At 42.5% G+C, this 21,888-nt stretch overlaps 1 protein-coding gene across 7 annotated transcripts in view; it reads right to left on the bottom strand.

The window, feature by feature from the left end:
• Positions 1-21,577, bottom strand: part of caska (calcium/calmodulin-dependent serine protein kinase a) — a 126,098-nt gene extending 104,521 nt beyond the window's left edge. For all 7 annotated transcript variants that reach the window (XM_070838765.1, XM_070838766.1, XM_070838768.1 and 4 more), the window contains exon 1: positions 21,371-21,577. In XM_070838765.1, coding sequence (XP_070694866.1) covers positions 21,371-21,429 — 59 coding nt within the window. In that variant the 5' untranslated portion in view covers positions 21,430-21,577. The remainder of the gene's footprint in view (positions 1-21,370) is intronic.
• Positions 21,578-21,888: the final 311 nt, after the last annotated feature.

Below are 21,888 nucleotides of genomic sequence, written 5' to 3'. Positions count from 1 at the left end.
TTCTCTTCCACCAAAGAGAAGACGTTTAGTGACCTCTGAGCCAGACAGAGACAGAAAAAGAAGGCAAGGCGATGAAATAAGCAGCGGCAGACAGATAGGGATAGAATGGGAGTGAAGTGAAAGAAAAAGAAAGAATGAATATATTTTGAGGCTCAGTGACCTGGAGAAAATACAGGTTAAATTTGAGATGTAAAAAAAAAAAAAGGCATGTGGAGTGAAGACATCCTTTTATATCTGCTAATGCTGGCCTCTCACCTCTCTTCTCAGTCTTTCTGCTTCCCCGTCAAACGATGAGGACCGGGGCAGCAAAGGTCAATTCCCTCTGTCTGTACACACACATGGCTCCAATGCAGAAGACCAAGACATATTGACAGACCGTGTTTACCATCTTCATCAGCTCTGCTCGAGAACACCACCTCCCTCCTTGTACATCGTCTTGCTCACTAGTCGTACACTGTCAGCCACCCCGGCGAATGTTCATCCTGACACACAGCCTGACTTCAACGTGTACATTTCCAACTCCTGATCTCTTTCCCACAGTCAAAGGCACGGCCACACAGCAGAGGCCTCTATCTGATTTCTTCGCATTGATCTACATGCCAGTGATGCTTCTCCACGGCCCAAGCCCTGCTGCACACAGAATACAGTAAATCTATGCTACACAGTCAATTGTCTGGGAGCACAGCCAGTGAGGAACTGTGTGTGCGTGTGTCAGTGGAGAGGAGCTCAATACTCAACAGAAAGGTCTGAGCAAAGCCTTTCTCTGGCCCACAATAAGTTCCTGTATGCTTGTAAGAGCCTTCTCTGATCATAAGTGCTCTGCAGTCACAGCCCTCATGCTCACCAATAAGTCACTATGCACTGTAAACAGGCTTAAGTGCCAGAGCCTTCGACCGGGGCCACCAGGACCTCTGACCGAAAAGAGAAGCTCTGAAAAGGTAGCAATGACAAGGTGATGTGATTAGAGATCAGCATGTTGCGCAAGATGAAATTTAGTTTTTGGGTGATCACTCCCACTGTGCTTGGCCTCTCCCTGGAGAGCACCTTCTTAGGGAATCTACAGAACACAGCAGGAGGCTGAAGCACGAGAGCTTATAGAGGCTTACACCTCACAGTCAGGCCTTGTTTACCGATACGTAGACAACATTAAGAGAAAGTTGATCTGTATCAGTCAGATATCAACATCAGGGCTGCACCAGTGAGTTTGATCTTTTTTTCTTGATTAATCTGGTATTTTGTCTACAAAAGGTCACATCACAGCGTCGTCATTTTTTCACACTGCTGTCAGGCTAACTGTTCAAATACTACTGCATGAAAACCACCAAAATTCACAGTATTATAAAAATTATACTATCTGTGTAATTGATTATCACAATCCTTGATTATTTTTCTGTTGCTCAACTAATGGATAAATTGGCTTGTTCATAAGTTGATTTATAGTCAATTTATCAGACATCATTTTGCTCATTATTGCTTTTTATCTGTTCCACTTTATTACCTGGTTTCATTATTCCAGTTTCATTTCTAATTTCTGTGCTTCACTCTCAAATGTTTCACCTTAGTACTGTACTTGTTCCACCACCCTATCAGTGTGTCAGTCACTTAAAAGCACCTTCAATTACACCAACCTGTATGAAAGGTGCTATAAAAATAAAGATGAAGTGAGTTTTCATAGCTAACCTGGAAAAGCCTGTGTTGATGGTTATGTATGGACTAAATGTTTCTCTTCGATACGGTGAAGTGACGCCATCTCTTTAGCGCTGTACACGTATATAGTTACACTTTCTATACCGTCTTTCTACCCCAGACTGTCTGGCAAAGGCTCCACTTGTTGCCTGTGAGTGTGAACATGCCATCTGTTTTTCTTTCTTTGTCTCCGAAATGTCGCGGCTCCCTTTGTCTCTTGTTTTCACCGCCATTGTGGACGTGTGGTCCCACATTAACATGGATCCCTCCCACTTGAAGCTGACCTTTATTTTTATGGATAGCACTTTTGTTTCCACTGTGTCATTAATCATAAATGGTGCTGCATGGCAGCAGTCAGGCTCACTAAGTGCTCTGGGTTTTTCAGAAAATGCTTAAATGACAGTAGTGATGGTGTTGAGAAAATTACACTGTTGTTGTGAAGGATGTTTATTTATTGATGCAGTTATCAATAATGCTCCTCGATACCCATACAAATCAATACTCTTATCGATACTCATCAGTAAAAGGTAATGAAAGTATCAAACTTAAAAGTACTCATGTTAATACTACTGCTGAATTAACATGGATGTTGCATTCTGCTTCTGGTTGTGCTACTTTTAATTACTTTATACACTCTTGGGTAGTTTAATCTACAGCAATGCATTGTGGTCTACAAGATCATCATACGTTTCTTGTGTCGCTAATTTGTAAAGTAAATAAAGCTGTGAAACAGTTCCCTCTGAGATCTAGTGGAGTAGCAGTATAAAATGGCATGAAATGGAAATACTCGTGTAAAGTACAAATAGCTCAAAGCTGTACTTAAGTACAATACTTGAGTAAAAGTACTTAGTTACATTCCAACCCTCGCTGCTGAGTCTGCTCTCCACTGACAAAGCTGTGGCTTCTGCTTCACTGATGTTGACTAAGGGATTTTTTTCAGAACATAAATTAGAAGCGCTTAAATGCTAACTGCGTCCTGAGCTAATAACTACAGACTTATTCTTTGTAAAGGTTACGGTTAATGACAAAGGTCAACTTGAACACTGAGACACAGCCTTCCCGAAATCAAGAAGTCAAGAAGCCACACTGAGGATGTTAACTAAAGCAGACAAAAATTCTGCATTGCTTTAACTTTATTCAACACTGGATAAACAAGTGTCCTTCACACACAACAAGCTTTTTACATTTAGCTCATTTTCATTCAATTTAGCAGCATGAGCCACCATTTTCAAGCGTTTTGCCCATTGATGCCCTCGATGACTGGAGAGCAAAGCATCTAAACACACAGACAGAACACCGTTAAACACGACAGCCTGACGCCAGCAGCTTCATCATTCCGTAATGGTATGGAGTTTGAAAATGCCAGCTACGCTAGAAGAATTGACGTTACATAAATACCAATAGTATCACTGTTTGTCCAGGAGCTTATCAGTATTTCAGTACCAACCAGTCTGCATACCCATCCCTGGGTGTTGTGCATCGTCTGTGATACTGTGTACAGCAACAAGACTGAAATAATTTGTTCAACTCTTAACTGGAGGCCAACCACAAAAGGACTTTTGACATGTGTATTTATCATACTGTGTTTCACTTTATCTAATCATTATTTTACCAAGAAATCCTCATTAGTCACGTTTTTGTCCAAATGAAGAGTAAAGTTTAAGCAAATTTCCACAAAATCTGCAACAGAAAATGTGAATTAAAGTCATGTGAACATTGGAGTAGAGGCCATCAACATAAGCAGTTGGCACATACAGGGAAGCTTTCAAGGACCTGCCAAAGTTTTATGTGACATATCTTCTCCGCCTGAATTCATGTAAAACCTTTCTAAAATGTGTTTTCTAGGTTATGCCATTTGCATTTTATTTATTTTGATGGAAAGTTTTTGCATGCTGAAGCAAAGTGTGTACATGTTTCTCACTGTTGAGATAAAGTGCACTGCAGAGGACTGGTTCTTGGTGTGCAGTCTGTTGTTACTACTGAGCTCTGTCCAGTAGCACTCGTCATGTGCTTATGTCTCTTAATCCTCATCGTTGGCCGAAGCCAGTGCTAAAGCTAAGATTAGCCCACATACGCACACAGACACACCAAGGGGTCACACACACACATACATACAGTGCTACAAACTAAGAGATCACATACGCCTTGCATAAACAGGGTGACACGGGCTTACACACACATGATTACACATGGACACATGCAATGAAACACAAGCACTGTCTGTCTTCTGCTTGGCTATGTTGCCACCAAGGGAGAGAGAGAGTAGTTGGCATCCTGGGCTGTCATTTGGGTAGATGACAGCACTGTCCACACAGCTCAACAACCACATGAGGAGTCCCAGAAGAATGTTCAGTCTAAAGTGGAGTCTCTTTCCTCTTTAAGTCCAGAGACGAGTGCAGTAACCACATTAAGCCATGCTTCTATCCCCTCACCCCACACTATATCTCAAACATTGATTAACAGGTAGCATTTACATGTGTTTTATGCTAGTTAGTTCTCTGAAAAGAGAAAAATGTTAATTAGAACAGCTAACTAGTTAGAGCTTGGTTTGAGCTGTAATGGTTAGTCAATTTATCAATTAACAGATCAACAGAAAATTCTGCAACAATTTTGAGAACAGAACTGTTTAAAGCAGGTACAACACACAGACCAGAAGAGACAATGTTTACATTTTCCCTGGTAAAATTTGGCATTGAGCAGTACGATAGCCACTTAAAAGGAAACCAGGGGAGATTGTTCTTTAGATCATTTTGTTTTCTATGAAATGAACCAAAGAACAAAAAAAGCTTAAAAGGACTGTGATAGAGTTTGGGCAAGAAAGACTGACCAAATTACAGGATCTGAAAGGATTCAAAACCAACCCTGATTCGGCCCTCTTCCTCCTACACAGGTATGTAATATGCATGTTTTACTTGTGACACTAAGTTTTACATCAACATATGAATTTATGCTAGTGGCTAAAACACGACAAGCTAATGCTTTAGCTAACATCAGTTGAATGTAGCCAACATTTGCTACATTTGTCAAGCAGAACAAGCCACATCGAGAACTTAACGACACTCCATTGCAGGAAACACTACAGCTTTTGTCATCAGGGGCCGCCAGAATCAACACAACATGAAACTTCCAAACTGCCAAACATCTTCTGGCTCCAGCTCATCAAATGTGATGATCAAGTGCTTTTCTCAGTGTTATATTACACTGACTTTACATTGGTCCTAGCCTAATAACTTAAGGCATAGTTGGCAATGGGGACAGAATGGAGGTTCCAGAAGGTGAGTATGAGCAAACTAACCAGGATGTGTCTGCCACTCTCCCTACCTGCGATGCATAGCCAAAGGAGGCCAAAGAAGAAGAGCAGCTAAGCTGCACATGGTCTCAGAATCTTGAGCAAAGTGTTTTCCCCAGTGGGAATTACACCCACACAGTGTCAGTGTTAATATAATGTCCACCCTCTGACCTACATAACCACCTATAGTTGCAGAGGTGTAGTGTTAACGATATCTTCAATATGTTGGTGTGAGGAAGATGGTGGCAGATAGGTGTCAGCTCCTCTGCCACAGGCCAGTTTTTGACACTAAAACTCCCCAGTGGGAAACAAACCAGCCAATAAGAGCCTCTGTTGCAGGACGCCAGTATGAACCCTGCTGAGTGAAATGAAAACTGCTGCTCAGTCAAAATACATTACTGATTCAAACATGACACCAAAAGTTGGAACAGCAGCATATTTGTAAATGTTTACATTTTCTAATGTAAAAATTGTGCAGAGTATCCTGGTGCCTGTTATGATTCCTGGTTTTGATCATGTTCTGAATAAGATATAAACACAGATTGTTGACTGACTGTTTTGTTCAGAGCATCTTTTGCTCCTCGACATCCAAGCCAATTTGTTATCTCTGTAGCTACTGAGTTACTCAGCAGGTAAACATGAATCCAATTTGATCCCTGCCTGCCTGGATAACGTGGCTCTTGTCTTCTCAATTTTATCGTCAGGAGCAGGATTTTCACTTTCATTTCGGCATGTACATCATCATTAAATTATATATCATTTATGACGACATAGTAAGGACGGAGGAGAGCGAGACAGCACAGTACATGTCACGTAGTGGTGCTGTGTATGCATGTGAGAATGTGAGAATGTGTTTCAGAACTGTATTTAAATATAATGACACAGAAAGTCTCCACAAGAGTGCTGTACTTCCCATACGTTTTGGGCCTGAACGGGTTTATAGAGAAATGAGACTACAGCTAGATTCTATTTAGTTATGTGCGTAGTCACTTTTCAGTGCTGCTGAGCTGGCTGTGTGGTTCAGGTCCCAAGAGTTCCCAGGTGTGCCGCGCAGTCTCTCATCTCTTGGGCCGTTCCATCCTCTCAACAGCGATTGGCGTGTCCTCCTCCCCTCGGCTGATGACCAGGGTGCCAGGGCGGCTGTGATTTGGTCTGAACGGTCCAACGCTGTGCTTCCTCGGCTCAGATGCCAGTGCTTTTGTGTTTTGTGTAGGAGCTGACTCGTGATTACTGTGAGCTTTCGTTTGTAAGCACGTGTGCACATCTTATGGGGTCATTCGTTTTAGTTGGGGATTGTTAGTTTTCTTTTGTGTCAATATCACTATGCACCATCACCTTTGTTTATCACACTGGGCGAAGGGGTGGCTGCCGCATTGTAACTTTGTTGTATTAGTGTTTCTTTGTTGTAGAGGTTTTGTTTCTTCTTTATGTTCAGTGTTTTTTCCAGCTAGATAGTGGTGATCTTTGGTTATTAGTAGCATTTAGTTGTTTTATTCCTTTGTTGAGTTTGGCACACACATGCCCCTGCCCCTGCCCCATGCCAGGGGCATGTGTGGGGACAAGCTAGAAACCCAGACGTCAGACGACGCAAACACACACTTCTTCCTCGCCAAGCGCTTTTACAAACACAACACATATGGCAGCAAGGCATCACTGAGAGCTGAACAAAACGCTGTGATACTGTCTGGGCGACCATATGGAGTTTGTGTGAGCGTGGTGTGTGCTTGTGACAGTGTGGTGAGGAATGTGTGCCGTTTGTTTACCACACTGAGGAGACGTAAGGATGCTGAGTGTTTAAATAACATGTGTTTGCCTGACCCCGAGGGCTCTAACAGACTGCTTTACAGAATAATCCAACGCACAGTGGGATGCGTGAGAGTGAGTGTGTGTCATGTACATAACTGTACGATGAGATGAGCCTGGCATTCATAAAAGGTCTGGGAAAACTGCTGAGCGTCTATGCCATCTCTGTGTGTTGGTGTGTATACAGTTAATACCAGTGAAGAACACCACTTACTCCAGTACATTTCCGCTGCCCTTTCTCCTCACTTAACCAGCTTCGCCTCATCTCCAAGTGTTACTTTAACAAAACCAGCAGAGTAAAACATGCTGCTGAGTGATACTCCATCTAAGATGTATTTTCAATATCAGTTTCACTCCCTCTACACTTGAAAAGGTATCGGTTTTTTGTCATCGTTATATCTAGCTAAATACACTGCTTCTGTTTGTTGCACATGTTGTGAGTGAGCAGCAACAGGATGCACAAGTGTGCCACCATTATCATCCATCCATCCACTAATTATAAAATACCACAGATTGAGATGCATGTGGGATGCAGAAGAACGAGTCAGATTTAAATGCTTTGTCCTTGTCGCTAATCAATACGAAACGCTCGGAATCAAACTCATCACGGTTATTTAAAGACATCGTGAAAATGTAGGCTCAGTTTTTCAGGATTACCATTACAGAGGAACAAAGTTTACTAGTGCTGTATTTCATTCACAAGTGTGAAAGGCTGAGAACAAGCTGCAGGTGGATGATGCACCACAGATCTCAAGTTAATGAAAGGAAGCATTTAGGCTTTTTAGAGAAAAACAGCTGGATGCAAAATAGAACAGCGTTAACTTGTTTGATCTTTCCAGCATACAGAGACCCTGTAATTAAAACGATTAAAACAACCAGATGATAAAGACAATGACTCACACCCTGGAAGGTGATCCAAATGCAAAATCACCAGTTGTCACACCTCAGCTATTCTCAACCATGGGTGCTCAGGGCTCGGGCTGGGCGGCATGACAATGCACATCATGGACACTTATTTTGTTATGTCGCAAATCACACTCTTACATGAGGGCAATATTTTTCATCATTTGGACGACACTTTGCATTCTTAATGGCATGGATGCATGTCCATGCGACAGAAGTCACCCACGTGGTCATTTCTTCACTGAATATACAGAAAATGTGCCGTATTGTGTGACCTGTGTCAAGATATGAGACTTTGGTGACAGCCCCATCCAGAGCACAACCTCCTCCTCCTCCTCCTCCTCCTCCTCCTCCTCCTCCTCCTCCTCCTCCTTCTTCTCTTTCTCCCATCAGTGAGTCATTCTTTAGTGCACCTGATCTCAACTCATCCTCTTGCCACTCCTGCTCACCCGGCGGCAGCAGCAAACAGCTCAGAGGTGCATCCAAAGATTGGAAGAGAAGAGGGTAAATATTTGAGAGGGAGAATGTGTCAATACAGCCAGCCAGTCATACACTCTATCTCTAGCAGTCTATTCGCTATGCAAGCACAAACACATCCAAACCAGACAAAATGAGCAAACAAGAAGTGATTTAACACTACTACAGTAGCTCTTCACCAGCTGCACAGCAGTCTGGGAGAGGGTGGAATGGCCATGATGGCTGGGTGTTTTTCACACCGAGTCATGTTCTTGTCTTTAGATGGCAGATTTAGATGTGGTGTATTTATGAGCATAGTTCCTCACCCCACATGCACCAACATAGAGCATATGGCATGGGAGAGGAGGCCAAAAGGTGACAACGGTACAGTTCTTCCATTCAGTGTCTATCCTGTTGCTGCTGCTATAGAGACCTCATATATCCATCTTTACACAAACATTGCTATCAGCACTTGTGTAGGAGTGGTGAATATTGACAGCTTCATTTGTGTTACTGACAGACTGAATGGGCTAGGGGATGAGAGGGAGTGACACAATGGAGTCAAAGACCACAGTTTGTGTGTATGTATGCATCTGTGCAACCACAGAAACGAGTGAACATTTTCTGATGTTCCATTTATTGTTGTTTCACCACAAAGAGTTGGAAAACTGAATCACACCGTCAACTATTTAATCTTAAAGTTTTGACTAAAGTGATGCTGGACTTTGGTGGATAATGGATCCAATAACAATAGGATGTATCGGCTGATACTATTTTCTGTAACATTAACACATGCCCATAACAAACGTAATTGAGAAGGACCTTCAAAGTTTTGTTTTTGAATAATTACAACCAAGATCTGTTTTACAGCTGAAAAATAAAATTGTCTGTGTTTACTAGGAGACAAAATATGTAATGGAGACATTATCTCAAAAATGACCTCAGACGTGTCTTTGGCATTTCCAAACAGCAAACAGCAGACCAACACTTACATCCCCTCTGTATAAAACTGCAAAGGGCTGATAAATCGGCCTAGCAAAATGAAATGAACAAGTTGTTGCTGGAAATGCACAAGTTGTTTTCTGAGCTCTCTGCACATTGAGTGGGCTGGGAGATTAACGGACGTCATAAAGAACAATACTAGTATTTCATTCACCCTACACTGAATGCACTCATAAATAAGACTGACATCTGAGTTGAGGAAGAGCAAAGAGAGTGAGAAGGGTGAGGAGGGGGGATTGAAGTGGTAATGGTGCATCGTACTGTGAGATTGTGGTAGTTGTAATAAGACAATGTGGTTTTTCACTCAGCTCACCACAGCGAGTCTTGTTCTGTGCCTCTGTCACCAAGCCCCAGTTGCACATACAATGGAGCTGAGACAGTGCATGTGTCACCCATCTGTCAGACAATATGTCAACACAGCCATAATACCCCTGCTAAATGTGGCTGCGGCCCGTTAAAGCTCTCTGCATCAATGCTCCTCCAAATATTCACTGCTTTCTAACCTAATCTCTACACTGTTTTACTGTATCTCTTTCAAATCCATTTGTTTCTCTTATTTTGTATATTTTCCAAATCAGTTTGCTTTTCCTTTCTTCTGTGGGTGGTGCCATTTGCAGAAGAAAGCCAAACATCTTCCAAACACATGCCACATGACTCAAACAGAAACAAGCACATGTGCATCATTACAAAGAGTGTGTTTACATGTATCCTGGTTATGATCAGGCTTTTAAAGTGTCCTGTTATAGTGTTTGGACATGTTAAAATCATATCCCCAACTCAGGAAGCTGGATGAGCCCTCATCACCGTTGTGAAAAACCAGAGTATGCTGGCTGGAGTACCCTGAAAGACACCAGGATGTGGTTGCACATGTGTTATCCAGGTTTCTGGTCACAGCCAACTACCTGTGCAGCCGCACCTTCAGCTTCAGCTTCAGAAGTAACTTACAACAGGCAATGGCTGCAACGAAAAAGTCCCACTTCTGGAGCCATGAAGGAGCTCAGTTCTGACTTTCAGTAATGACAGAGCTGAATGTACCTAGTAGTTTAGATGGGGGAAAGTATGGAAATGCTGACCTATTCAAGTCTGTGGTATACAGGTGATAGGATGCCTGTTTGCCTAATTTAAAAATGTTGGTCTGTGTTGTAAACATCACAGGCACCTGCACAAATACTAGTCATGTACATGTGGTCACGTATGGGGATATGAATAACCAGATTTCTCTGTGTTCCATGTAAACGTCACATCCTGAGTACTATCCAAACTGTGTTCGCCTCATGACCACGAACTCGTGACTGATTTTAGGGTGCGATATTCTATCCTTTTCTCTGTCGTGCATGTGCACACACCAGCAAACCCGCACAGGCTTACCTCTGTACCCTCTGCAGCCACTATAAACAATTTAAACCAAGTTGTAAACTAAAGTACAGCCACTGGCTTTGTAATAAACAACCAAAGAGGTGCAGCTTGATCTCTAATCCTGTGTATGCATTTGATTTGCTATATATCTGTATAGGGTAGCACAGACATGAATACATGAGATGATCACAGATCAAGCTCAAGAACCAATGGGTAGATATTACTGCTTTGCCAGCTCTAATATTCTGATGGTTAAATGGGAGAATGGTTAAATGCCTGTGTATGTGGGTGTGTAAGTCTGAATTTTTCTCAAACCTACTTACACAGCACATAAAGGCCTTTTTCTAACCAATATGAGCCATTGTTTGGGAGGCAAGCTCGTTGGAGTGTGATCACTGTTGATCATTGCTACATGAGACTTCCTGTCTCTGAAGAGCCCATTATATTCAATTCAGAAAAAAACATGTTTAACACAAAAACAATAATGACAGATTGAATGACATAAATTCAACGCATGTAGTCTAGTTTTCACTATACACACACACAGCCCTGGAGCATAGCTGCATGTGGCATGTAGCCGTGTGTGTGTGTGTGGGTGTAAATCAACAAGTATTCAGGTCAGAAATGACAGTGTTTGTATCAGTCCTGTTTGAACATTTTCGGCACATTTTACGAATACAATGAAAATACTGGTAACAACTGATAATAATTTTGGCCACTATTACCGTGATGTGAAATTTTCATTAAATGCATTGCAACATTAAATGCTGTTCAGTATACTATACTATTCAGTCAGAGGTATAACAGTCGCTGCACTGAAAGAATAGCTTTCTCTCATGTGGCAGACACTTGAACAGAGGAAGTAACAAAACAATGATAGACGTTTTACACATTATAAAGCATTAACGCTTAACGGTCAGACTGACCACACAACACAGTTCTCAGTCACACAAACATACACTCGTGCCTGAATAAGAGAAGAAAAGCAAGGTAGTATAGTGTGCTGCTCCCAATTAACAGGCAATAAGTTTTAATGGGCTAGTACCTTGTTAGAACCTGTTTATAGGTTAGTAAATAACCAACTGGTACACAAACAGACCAGAGCATTTGAGGGCTAACAGTACTCAACAGGTAGCTCCATGATATTATAGACCTCAGGATTAGGGGCTTTAAAAATGTCATTTAGTGTTGACAGTGATTCTACTTCATCATAAGTGATTATGTCCAAATATTGTTTTTTGTTTTTTTGCCACAATCCTTGTCATGAAATAGTATAAAAGAGTATTTGCACCTTTCACCATATTACCATATTAATGTATTATTTGTTTTATGTACTGTTTTCCTACATAATACATCTGCACAGTGCACACAAGTGCAGTGTCCATAAGAGGCCTACATTGAGTCCAGAGCAAAGAAAACACAAAATATGGATATGGCTTGCTTTAGCCAACAGAAATCCACAAGAAATGCCTGGCTAGGCCCTGATCCCAGTCCCACAGATCATCTTGATACATCTGCACTGTGCGGTAAAGCCTCATTTAGCATTCAGCAATTCAGTCATTCAGCAACTACCCTTATCCTGAGTAATATGCCAGGATCTGTGAATCCTTCAGCTGAAAAACCTACAGGCCTAGCAACAAGCCAAAAACAGGGACCACTGTGCTAGCATTAAGATGATCTTTGTCTACTTATTATGCCAAATGAAGTCACTGTTTTTATCAGCTGTGTGCTGTTAAGTTGGGATACATGCAACACAAGTCGAATGATGAGATCTCATTTTCAAAAGACCAGAAAACAGCCAAGAATAACAGAAAAGAAAGATAAGACATGCACCACATAAGCAAGTGTGAGGGGCTGAAGGCTGCAGCGTGTAGGAACAAATAGGTACAGGCAGACAGCGTGGGGGGGGGTGCATCGCTGCTACTCGCATCCCTCCTTCCTCACAGACTGCTATAACTGGCAATATAATGAGGTGTTTGATTCCCTTAAATATTTTATAAATTAGGCTAAATTATAGACTTCACCATGCATGGATAATTCTAGAGTCTATTCCCAAATGATTTGAGGTGATTTTACTCCAGTTTGTAAAACATAACGCATCCATGGTTGGAACGCCAGTTTTGTAAATTAAATGTATATCAGAGTGCTCTACCTCGTTTCATTCATAAAAAGGAGACTTTCTGATCGACCTAATTTCACAAGCAAGGGGACGTATTTGACCGCATGTCAGGTGAATGATGATTATACAGCTACAACTATAACAAAAGACAAGAGTTTAATGCCGTTGTGAAGTGTCAAGGGATCATGGCACATGTTGCCATCAGTGTTTAACAACCATTGCCATTTTATTTTCAGGTTAGAATTCCTTGAATGTTCATCGTTCGGGAGGTTTTTAGAAGGAGCCAAATTATCTGCAGAAGTCTCCTGCTCTCCAAAATAATGAATCCAGCAATTAAAACACTGAAGCAGCTTCACATTAAAAATGAGTTTTTCTCTGATGCTCTGGGGCTACGAGCCCACTAGTTTGCTCAGCTGGTTTCTCTGAAATTTAAGATTGAGATGTCTAACGACTAAAATCCTTCATCTAGGTAAAAGATGCGATTGTAAATGGCCCAGATCTAAAACACGCTGTGCAAAAATTTCCTGGATGTTGCGGCTGCAGCCCAGAGTAGAAGGGTAATTTATGCCAGAGATTAGGCGAGGAAAACCAAGTCAAATGTCTGGAGGGGAAGGCAAAGAGCTAGTCCCACGAAACGGAACCCATTGATTTGAAGTAGACCAGATTTAGAAAAAATTATGTTAAGCAGGAGCAAACAATTTGCAAAGAGGGCATGCAAGATGCTGCAATGCATTAGAACTTCAACCACCTGAAAAACACCTCAAACTGTGGCACAATAAATACCCAAGGGCCGAGAGGAATAACATCAGTCATCAGCTTTGCTCACGCAGTCCCTGTTCAGCGTTGACTCAGACATCCATAACAGCAACACTGCACTATGTGTTTGCGTTTCCTTTTAATATTTTGCTCTTGTTAAAAGATTTTGATGCAACTTTATTCAGATTTGCTTCTGGCAGATGCACAACGAAGAAGGACTCCTTGAGATCTCAACATTTGAAGGAATGTGGAACAACATGGGAGTGAAAGCACTGAAAGTGCAAGAAAAATATTTTGCCTCGCAAATTGCCTTGGATGAGAATGAGAAACGTGGATGAGAATAGTTTTGCTATGATACTAATCAGAATGATTGTATATGTACACATCACGACGGCCCTGATGTCCTTCTATATTCATGTCAGGAAGACTTGGAAGCACGCACTCTAGCATACGGCACAGAGTTATGCTTGGAGACCAGCATTTGACTACCTTTCAGATTGTTTCTGCAATACAACATATAACATTCCTCAGCCCTATAAGTGGGTTCAGTAATTGTGTATTTTCTATCTGTAATATACTTGTGTAAAAATGCAATTTAAACTACTACTACCATTACCAACTATTACTGGGCCAGAATTATGCATGAGGGTGAGCTACAACCTGAAAGAGGGTTAGCGTTCACACAGAATATACACAACACACGTCAAGGAGGGTTTAGTGCAGTGAAAAAAGATGGAACCACTGCAAAGCCTCTCAACATCTGCAAACCATCTTTAGCACAGAAAGGTTCTTACTTTAACCTTTCTCTTCATATTCTTTTTTTTCTCTCCTCCCACCACTGAACAAATAGGCCTGACTGTCATTGGAAGTGCATGCTCAACATAAAGCCCAACTGTTTCTGATATAAGCACGTTCACCTTTCATTTGGATATTTCAGAACTCTGCTGCTATGAACCTCCCAAAAGGAGGAGGTTTGAAGGATTGAAGGGGAAATGTCTTTTCCCTGTGTGTTGCATGGTGGGAGTTGTTTTTCCAGGAGGCCCCAGCTGTATCCCAGGTGACAATGTGTGCGTTGGCATGCAGCATGGAAATTGGTTTAGATTGAAAAGGCCCCAATTGGACAAACGACGAAAGAAGGACAAAGAAAATAAACTTGAAACAAGAGAAAGGAGGAGAGAGTAAAAAATAGCACTCCGCCAAAATGTCATTGGCTGCATCAGCAACTTTTGGAAACTTAATCCCTGAACTGGAAAAAACAAAACCACCATTTGCTAAAAAAAAAAAAAAAAAAAAAAGACAGCAAATGGTCAGCAGTGGTATCATATTTGTCCATAAAAGCAAAGACAGCTAGCCTTTGTGTTGCTGCAAGTGCTGCGTATGCCTTCAGTGATCTAGACGTGTTTGTGTGTTGTAGGAGCCTATTGTTCAAACTAATCATACACACATGGCATCTCTGTGGGACAGCACTCCCACACACACACGAGAGGTCAGGTGGGAAATAGTACATTAATAATGCATTAATGATGGTACTGTATCACCTTGTTAGCTAACAGAAACCTGCTGTGGCCACAAACTCTGATCCTAACTCAGAGACATGCTCACACATATAAAACAGTAAGTGGTGGATAAACCCTGTGTGAGTCCGTGTGTGCACTGTCTGCCATGCTTCAGCGCTCTTCATCGGGGGCTACTTCCAGCTCAGGGCAGGTATGGAGGGCAAGAGAGCCGGCCAAACGTCTTGGACCCCTTTCCTGACTAGAACAGCGTTGCTTTAAGTGGCTTCTTCCTCCTCTTCACTTTTTTACTGTCCAAACTATTAACAGTTCTGTTAATTAGTTCATCTTGTGAATTGTTTTAACTAAAAATGCCAGAAGTTCACTAGTTAAAAGTTCTTAAATTATAATACTAAATTGCAAATATTTGTCAATTTGGTCATTTCTCATTAATGTATCATTACTTTGTGATGCATTGGCAACAGTTACTGATGTTCTTTATTCAGCCAACATGTTTTAGCACAGGGCCTTCGTCTTTGTATTTTACATAACAGGAAGCATCGCGCCCAGACAGTGCATGCTATCCCAGAAGAGTGCTGTCACGTGTAATGTGCTCCCACAGCCAAGAACTGGAAGAAAGTTTCACACCAAATTCCATCCATACCAGAGGGACGAACCCATAGCAAAGTTATCTGTGATGAGGCTTTGTGGGTCAGTGTCTGGGAAGATGCTGATATTGCACGGATAGAGCAGGTAGCTACATCGCTTAAAGCCAGACGCTCATCGTTTCAGTGGGGGAAATCTCACATCGCTCTTGATCGACCTTGACATTGCCAAGTTTGACGGTCTGCCTTGGTCAACACCAGGGATGCCACAGTGAGGAAATTTTTCCAACGTTTAATAACCAACACCAAGGGTACAATTACATCAAACATTTTACAAGAAAATACATTCATCGGTATCTTAACGTTGGTTACATTTATCTCTACAGATGGATCTTCCTCTTAAATATGACATATTGCCTAATAGGCATTTTTGCTTTTCACCTTGTCACCAAATCTGCCACCGTTTTATCATCAATGCTCCTTACTCTTGTCACATGATAAGTGAAAAGTGCTGATAACACCCTTGAATGTCACAAATTAAAGTTTTTTTGATTGGATGAACATGGGTGCTGATCCATCCATACAAAGCTGACAGACTGGTAGAAAGTCAACATGGGGACATTCCCCAGACTGGCAAAGCTGGCACACCACTACCTCTGCATACCTCCAACATCAGTACCATCCAAGCGGGTATTTTCAGTCGCTGGACTGACTGTGACAGGGCTGCGCTGTGTCAATTTGCTAATTTTTCTCAAGAACAGAGCAGAAATCTGGGCCCTGTGAGGCACAGATATTGGGTTCTATTCTATTGTTGCAACGTCACATCAAGTTGTTCTAGAGAAAATGTCATATTAGACTATACTGTATGTGAGCAGAGACTCTTTATGAGCACAATGTGCATGTAATCTGATATTTAATCATGTGTTTAATATGTCCACACCTCTGTGTCTTATATGTTTCATAGGCTGTGTGATGCTGTTGCTGGAAATAAAGCTTAGATGTGGTATATGATTAGTTGATGGGTTGATCTTTAATGTTACCAATGATTGATGCAGGAAAGTACATTGCATCCCTTGTTTCAGTAGTTCAGCCCTCAACTTTACTGTTATGTTTCACTGTCACAGTGTTGTTTTCAGCTGAAGCAGCAGCAGTTTTCACAGAAAAAAGCCACAACAAGTAGAAACAAACTGAGAGGGTTCTTCAGCAGGTACACACTGTGTGAACTGGGCAGAGTTTGTTCCTCTGAGGAGCTCTATAAGACACAGAATGTACGTTTTTTACTTAGCGCTGAACATAGTGAGCTGCCAGGGTCTGCTAGGGGTGATTTCTCCGGCTTGATGAGGAAGGATAAATATTTTAGTGGTTGAGTGTGAGATCTCTCTGCTATATCATCTATGTGTAATTGTGCGTGCCGGAACCAGCCTTTCAGCAGATTTTCTCCTCCAAACCCCAACAGGGAGGTTAAGATCATACAACGCAAGCTGCTTGTACACACACACACACACACACACACACACACACACACACATACAATGCAGTCAAAGTCCCCAAAGACAACACCACATGTGTATTCCCTTGAGGACGTGGACCTCATTCAGTCACAAGTACTACCACACTGTTGATGCATTACGACTTAAAAACATGCATTTCTTAATAGGATATTGTTCAGTAACTGCTGCACACTCCCAATTAAAATGGATTTATTTGGGAGCTAAAGAAAGTCATTAGAGGAGGAACATCCTGGGTGTCCAGTATGGCCGTCCCTGCCAAGCACACATCTCAACCTCTGAGGAGGGACAGCACAGTATAGGGAATACCACCACTTGGCTGATGCTACTATTCAAATTGACCCCTTGAGTAATATTTTAGTCCTCTGCAGTGAACAACTGCCATTAGGCTCAGTACTGGGCAGGCTGCCTGTTCACACACACTTAGGTCTGACAATGTAAACAAAGCAGTGTTTAACCTAGTGACACACAGCCCATGGGTCAGGTGGTGCCATGGTCTGGGTGGGTTATTAGTGAAACTCCTCTGGCTAATTCATCGATGCACGGCGAGACTAGACACTACTCGTGCTCAGCATTAGCTAACCTTGCTTATCACCATCAGCAAACTAAGCCGCATGGCCAAATCGGTCAGACACATGACTCCTGTGGTGGAGCTGTCTGCCCTGATATAGGTCTGTGTTTCACACGTTATATCAAGGACAAAAGTGTGCAAATGCTTACGCATAAATACTCAAAACCTCGGCGGGGCCTTTAAAATACACAGTTAACTGAACTCACTCCTACGCTTCACACAACTTGAATTGTTTAACCGTGTGTAGACAAAAGATGGTTCATTTTGAGCAGGGCAATAGAAGTGATCATACAAGCATCAGTAAGGTAAATTACTTGACAATCCACAAATCATATCACAGAACGCTGTGGTATTTTTAGCCAATAAAAAGAGCAGTATATTAGGCACTTTCACCATGTAATACAGCAACCGTGGTAAAGTTAGTTCAGCTAAACAGCTATAGTCAATATCTTTACAATAACTTTGCATCACGTGGCAATGCAAAAACAATGTGACAATGAGAAAAGGGGGTCGCTCCAAGTGAAGCTACAGAGGATTAAAAACACTCCACTTTTCTGGAGGGACCGGAAAAATATGAGACACACTTTCGAACCATCGTCATTATCGCCATAATTTCTTTCCAAAGAAAGCTGAAAAAGGCAACAGTGGAGCAGTGAACTAGTACATATTTAATTCCCTGTGGATTACAGGGTGATGTGGGTTCAGTCCATGAGGTGAATGGGACACGGAGCTAGGCTTCAGGCTTGTATTCTCTGTCACCTTCTGCAAAGGGACACACTACTAGACCAAATAATTGCAAGAACTAACACATGCACCACATGCACACACATTAACACACACCTCCTTGGGCTGAGAGTTATAATGACATTCAGACTTTGTACAGTACCCCCGAGTCCTCCTAGGCCATGAGGTATGCAAATGGTGGGTTATTCATATTATTCACAGTGAAGTAGATCAGCTTTACAGCGATGTATGTTATAGGACAATATCCATTGTTAAACCCACAGCGAGTCCAAATATTCAGGACAGGGAAGCCTCTGATCCATTCAGCAGGGTAATAGTAACTCACTTTTTAGACTCCATTAATAGAGAAGGTGACAGGCACTATGGTCTGCTGCATAACCTCTGAATGGCTTATGACTGTAACATCAATGTTAGCAATATGATCTTGTCTGCATTCTGATGCTACAACCATGACACAAGAACTGTAACACAAACCTGGGACACGGTGCAGTTTTGGTCTGATGTACTCTTAGTAGCATTTGCTATTGTCACCCAGTATTAACTGCAGCCCAGTTTACAGCTGCGAGGATTATGAAAATCACAGGCAAAGTGCATCTTTCTTGCAGTCCATTTCTTTATGCATAGTGCCGTGTTACGCTCCCTACTGTGAGAAACATAGGCACACATGCACAACTTTTTCCAAGGATGAACTAGAAAAGAGCTTGGCCTGAAGGCACAGGATGTCTCCTAATGTATGAGTCAAACTAATGGACTGCGTTCTTCCACTGAGCCCCTGACCTCTTTTGCTCCTTCACCCATCCCATGTCCTATGCAACCTCTTTTTTGTCATCCTCCATCCCACATTTCCTCCATTCATTCTTGTCTTCATGGTCACAAAACATCTCTATTTACTTTCTCCCACCCTCAGCCCATCCTCTTATTTCTGTGCCTCAGGACACAGCTACACAACTGGCAGGATCAATCTGACAGCAAGACGTAAACAACACATTCACGCACACATGGGAGACAGACAGACAGGCTATTGTCCGAGGTCAGTGCTCTAAAAATACTAGCACAGGGCTAAATCTTGTTCATGCATAGTCAAACGATGCTTGTGCATAAATATGGACACAATTATAGGGTGGGCCCTGTGTTCCATAGGGCTGTACCTACATAAATCCAACTAAATCTAAGGAGATGCAAACAGATCACTGCTTTCCAAGCACAATTCAGGATGATATACAGGCCTGTGTCTTCATGGGTCAAACCCTGCAGAACACACAAACACACACCCATGCCTATACAAGATCCGGAGCGTTGGGCTTTTAAAGAAAAGTCTTTCCTGACAGCAGTGTTGTCATTTGGTTCAGTTTCCCTTCGATAATCCAGTCTCTTTCAGGATCAAAAACCACAATTGGTGCTCCAGTGCCGTCCGAAAAAAGAAGCTGTGGCAGCAGTAGCTCTACACACAGAGAACAGCAGGTCGGCTGATAAAAGGCTGTTCTCTCCTTCTGTGAACTGTAAATCACAGACAATCTGTCGAATGCAATGGGAAAAGCTACGATTCAGAAAACTAAAACTAATTGTGTTTTCTGTGGCCGACTCAAAGCATTTGGTTTTAACGTGTCTCTTCTGTCCCACAAGAATCTCAGCTGAACACATCTTTAAAATAGTGATTATTATATTTTTACATTATACATGTAGGCATACAGATGATTAGAGAGAGTAGGATGGTTTATTTGGGTCCATACTTGTGTGTGTGTGTGTGTGTGTTTGAGTGAGAGAGAAAGAAACTGCTTGTGACTTGAGTAGGATAAAAAGCGCACACATTGTTTTCAGGCTTGCCTAAACACGTAGTGTGCGGTGCAGGACTTATCACCCTGTCGAACAGTCAACCATCTCAGTGACACCGCAGAAGCCCCATAACCAGTCAGCCAGGTCTGCCAAACTCTTGATTCACATGGAGCTTCAGCTTGTACGCCCAATGAAGTGCTTCACTCAAGACTAGCAGTTGGGATGACACAGTCAGTTATTCATGCATCCATGACAGTTTCAGAAGAAACTGTTTTCCCTTAACTATCTAATCTGAATACCAAAACAAAGTGACCGCCTCCCTCAGTGGTAGCTCCTCTCTTCATCTGTTCCCCAGTTCCTTTATGACGCTGTGCAATATCAAGTTGGAAAGTCCCAGGTGTGGTGCAGGTACTGCAGCCATATAAGACAATAAAGAGTGTACAGGCTAATGACAGGACAGACTGGGCCAGCAAGGTTTTGGTTGTTATGCCTGCAGCATATTAACATTCACACAATAAGACTGTCACAACATTCTACTTAGTTGCAATAGATTATAATTATATGGATAAATGTTAATGATACGCCAAGCCTCTCTTAATTCTATACCAGGATTACAGAAGGAAGGTGATTGTAGCAACCACGGTGTGATTCACCCCATATTCTGCAACATAAACTACTATGTGAAGGGAGTTTACAGAGGTCTTACTGCTCCTAAGAGACATTTTCTGCTCGTTAATATTGCCAGTATAATATTCATACAGGGTGCAATATATACACGACAGCCTCTAGATTATAATGGCATTGTAGTTTCTAAGTCTTTCCCTAGCCTGGATGAGAGTCCCTAACGATGGCCAGATGTGGGATGTGAATGACTCATGACGGTCTGGTGCCCTGCCCTTTAATCTCTGCAGCAAGTTGCCAACTGCCACTGGGTCAAAGCCCACGGTAACGTCTGCCTGGGCAAGTACGACACAGAAACCGTGCAGGGAGTGATAAATACTGCAAAACTGTAGAACAGGATCTCATCTTCGTGTGGGAATAAAGCAGTAAAACTGGGAGTGCAACAACTGTTACCACGACGTTATGTGTCATGAAGCTGTGGTGGGATCGGCCTGTGTAAAATAATATAAAGCATAAAGTACAATTAGGATCACCACACGGTGAATTATGGTGACCACACCATCACTCCATACATAAACACCACTACGCTTTTTTGTCACGCGTGTGCGTGCAGCAACGCGCGAGCCTTCCCCTCAGGGACGTTACCCAGAGAACAGTGAAAGAAAGCAGCAAACGCAACACTTACTTGCCTATGACCTCGCAGAGCTCGTACACATCTTCAAAGAGAATGTCGTCGTCCGCCATAGTCCAACCCCGGCTGGGGAAAAAATATCCCCAAAATATGCGTCCCAAACCGGATTAACGCGCCTCCTAGACGCAGGCCACGGGCAGCTGACCGCTCGGCAGCAGGACCTGATGAAGCAGCGCTGGTGCCGTCAGTGGCAGGCTGGTCGGTGAGCACTTCCACAGAAAGGTTTCTAAATTCCAGTTGTTGCCTCTTTCGCTGGTCCCCCGCCCCCCCCCCCAACCACCAACCCCCAAAAAACCGCTGCGTCGCTGAGGGTGAACCGGCACAGGGGAGCTCAGTAATCCAGTATGGAAGTCCACCGGGTCGGCCCCGCCTTTCCCACAGCTTCCCGGTATCGCACTCCGGTATCAAAAAGCAAACCGTACGTGGTGGCCAAACATCATAGTAAACTCCTCCGCCGGTGTGTGTGTGTGTGTGTGTGTGTGTGTGTGTGTGTGTGTGTGTGTGTGTGTGTG

The sequence above is a fragment of the Pempheris klunzingeri genome, chromosome 10 (genome assembly GCF_042242105.1).
Source record: "Pempheris klunzingeri isolate RE-2024b chromosome 10, fPemKlu1.hap1, whole genome shotgun sequence".
NCBI lineage: Eukaryota > Metazoa > Chordata > Actinopteri > Acropomatiformes > Pempheridae > Pempheris > Pempheris klunzingeri.
The sequence above is the reverse complement of the archived record's forward strand: the minus strand, read 5'-3'. Positions and strand labels throughout refer to the sequence as shown.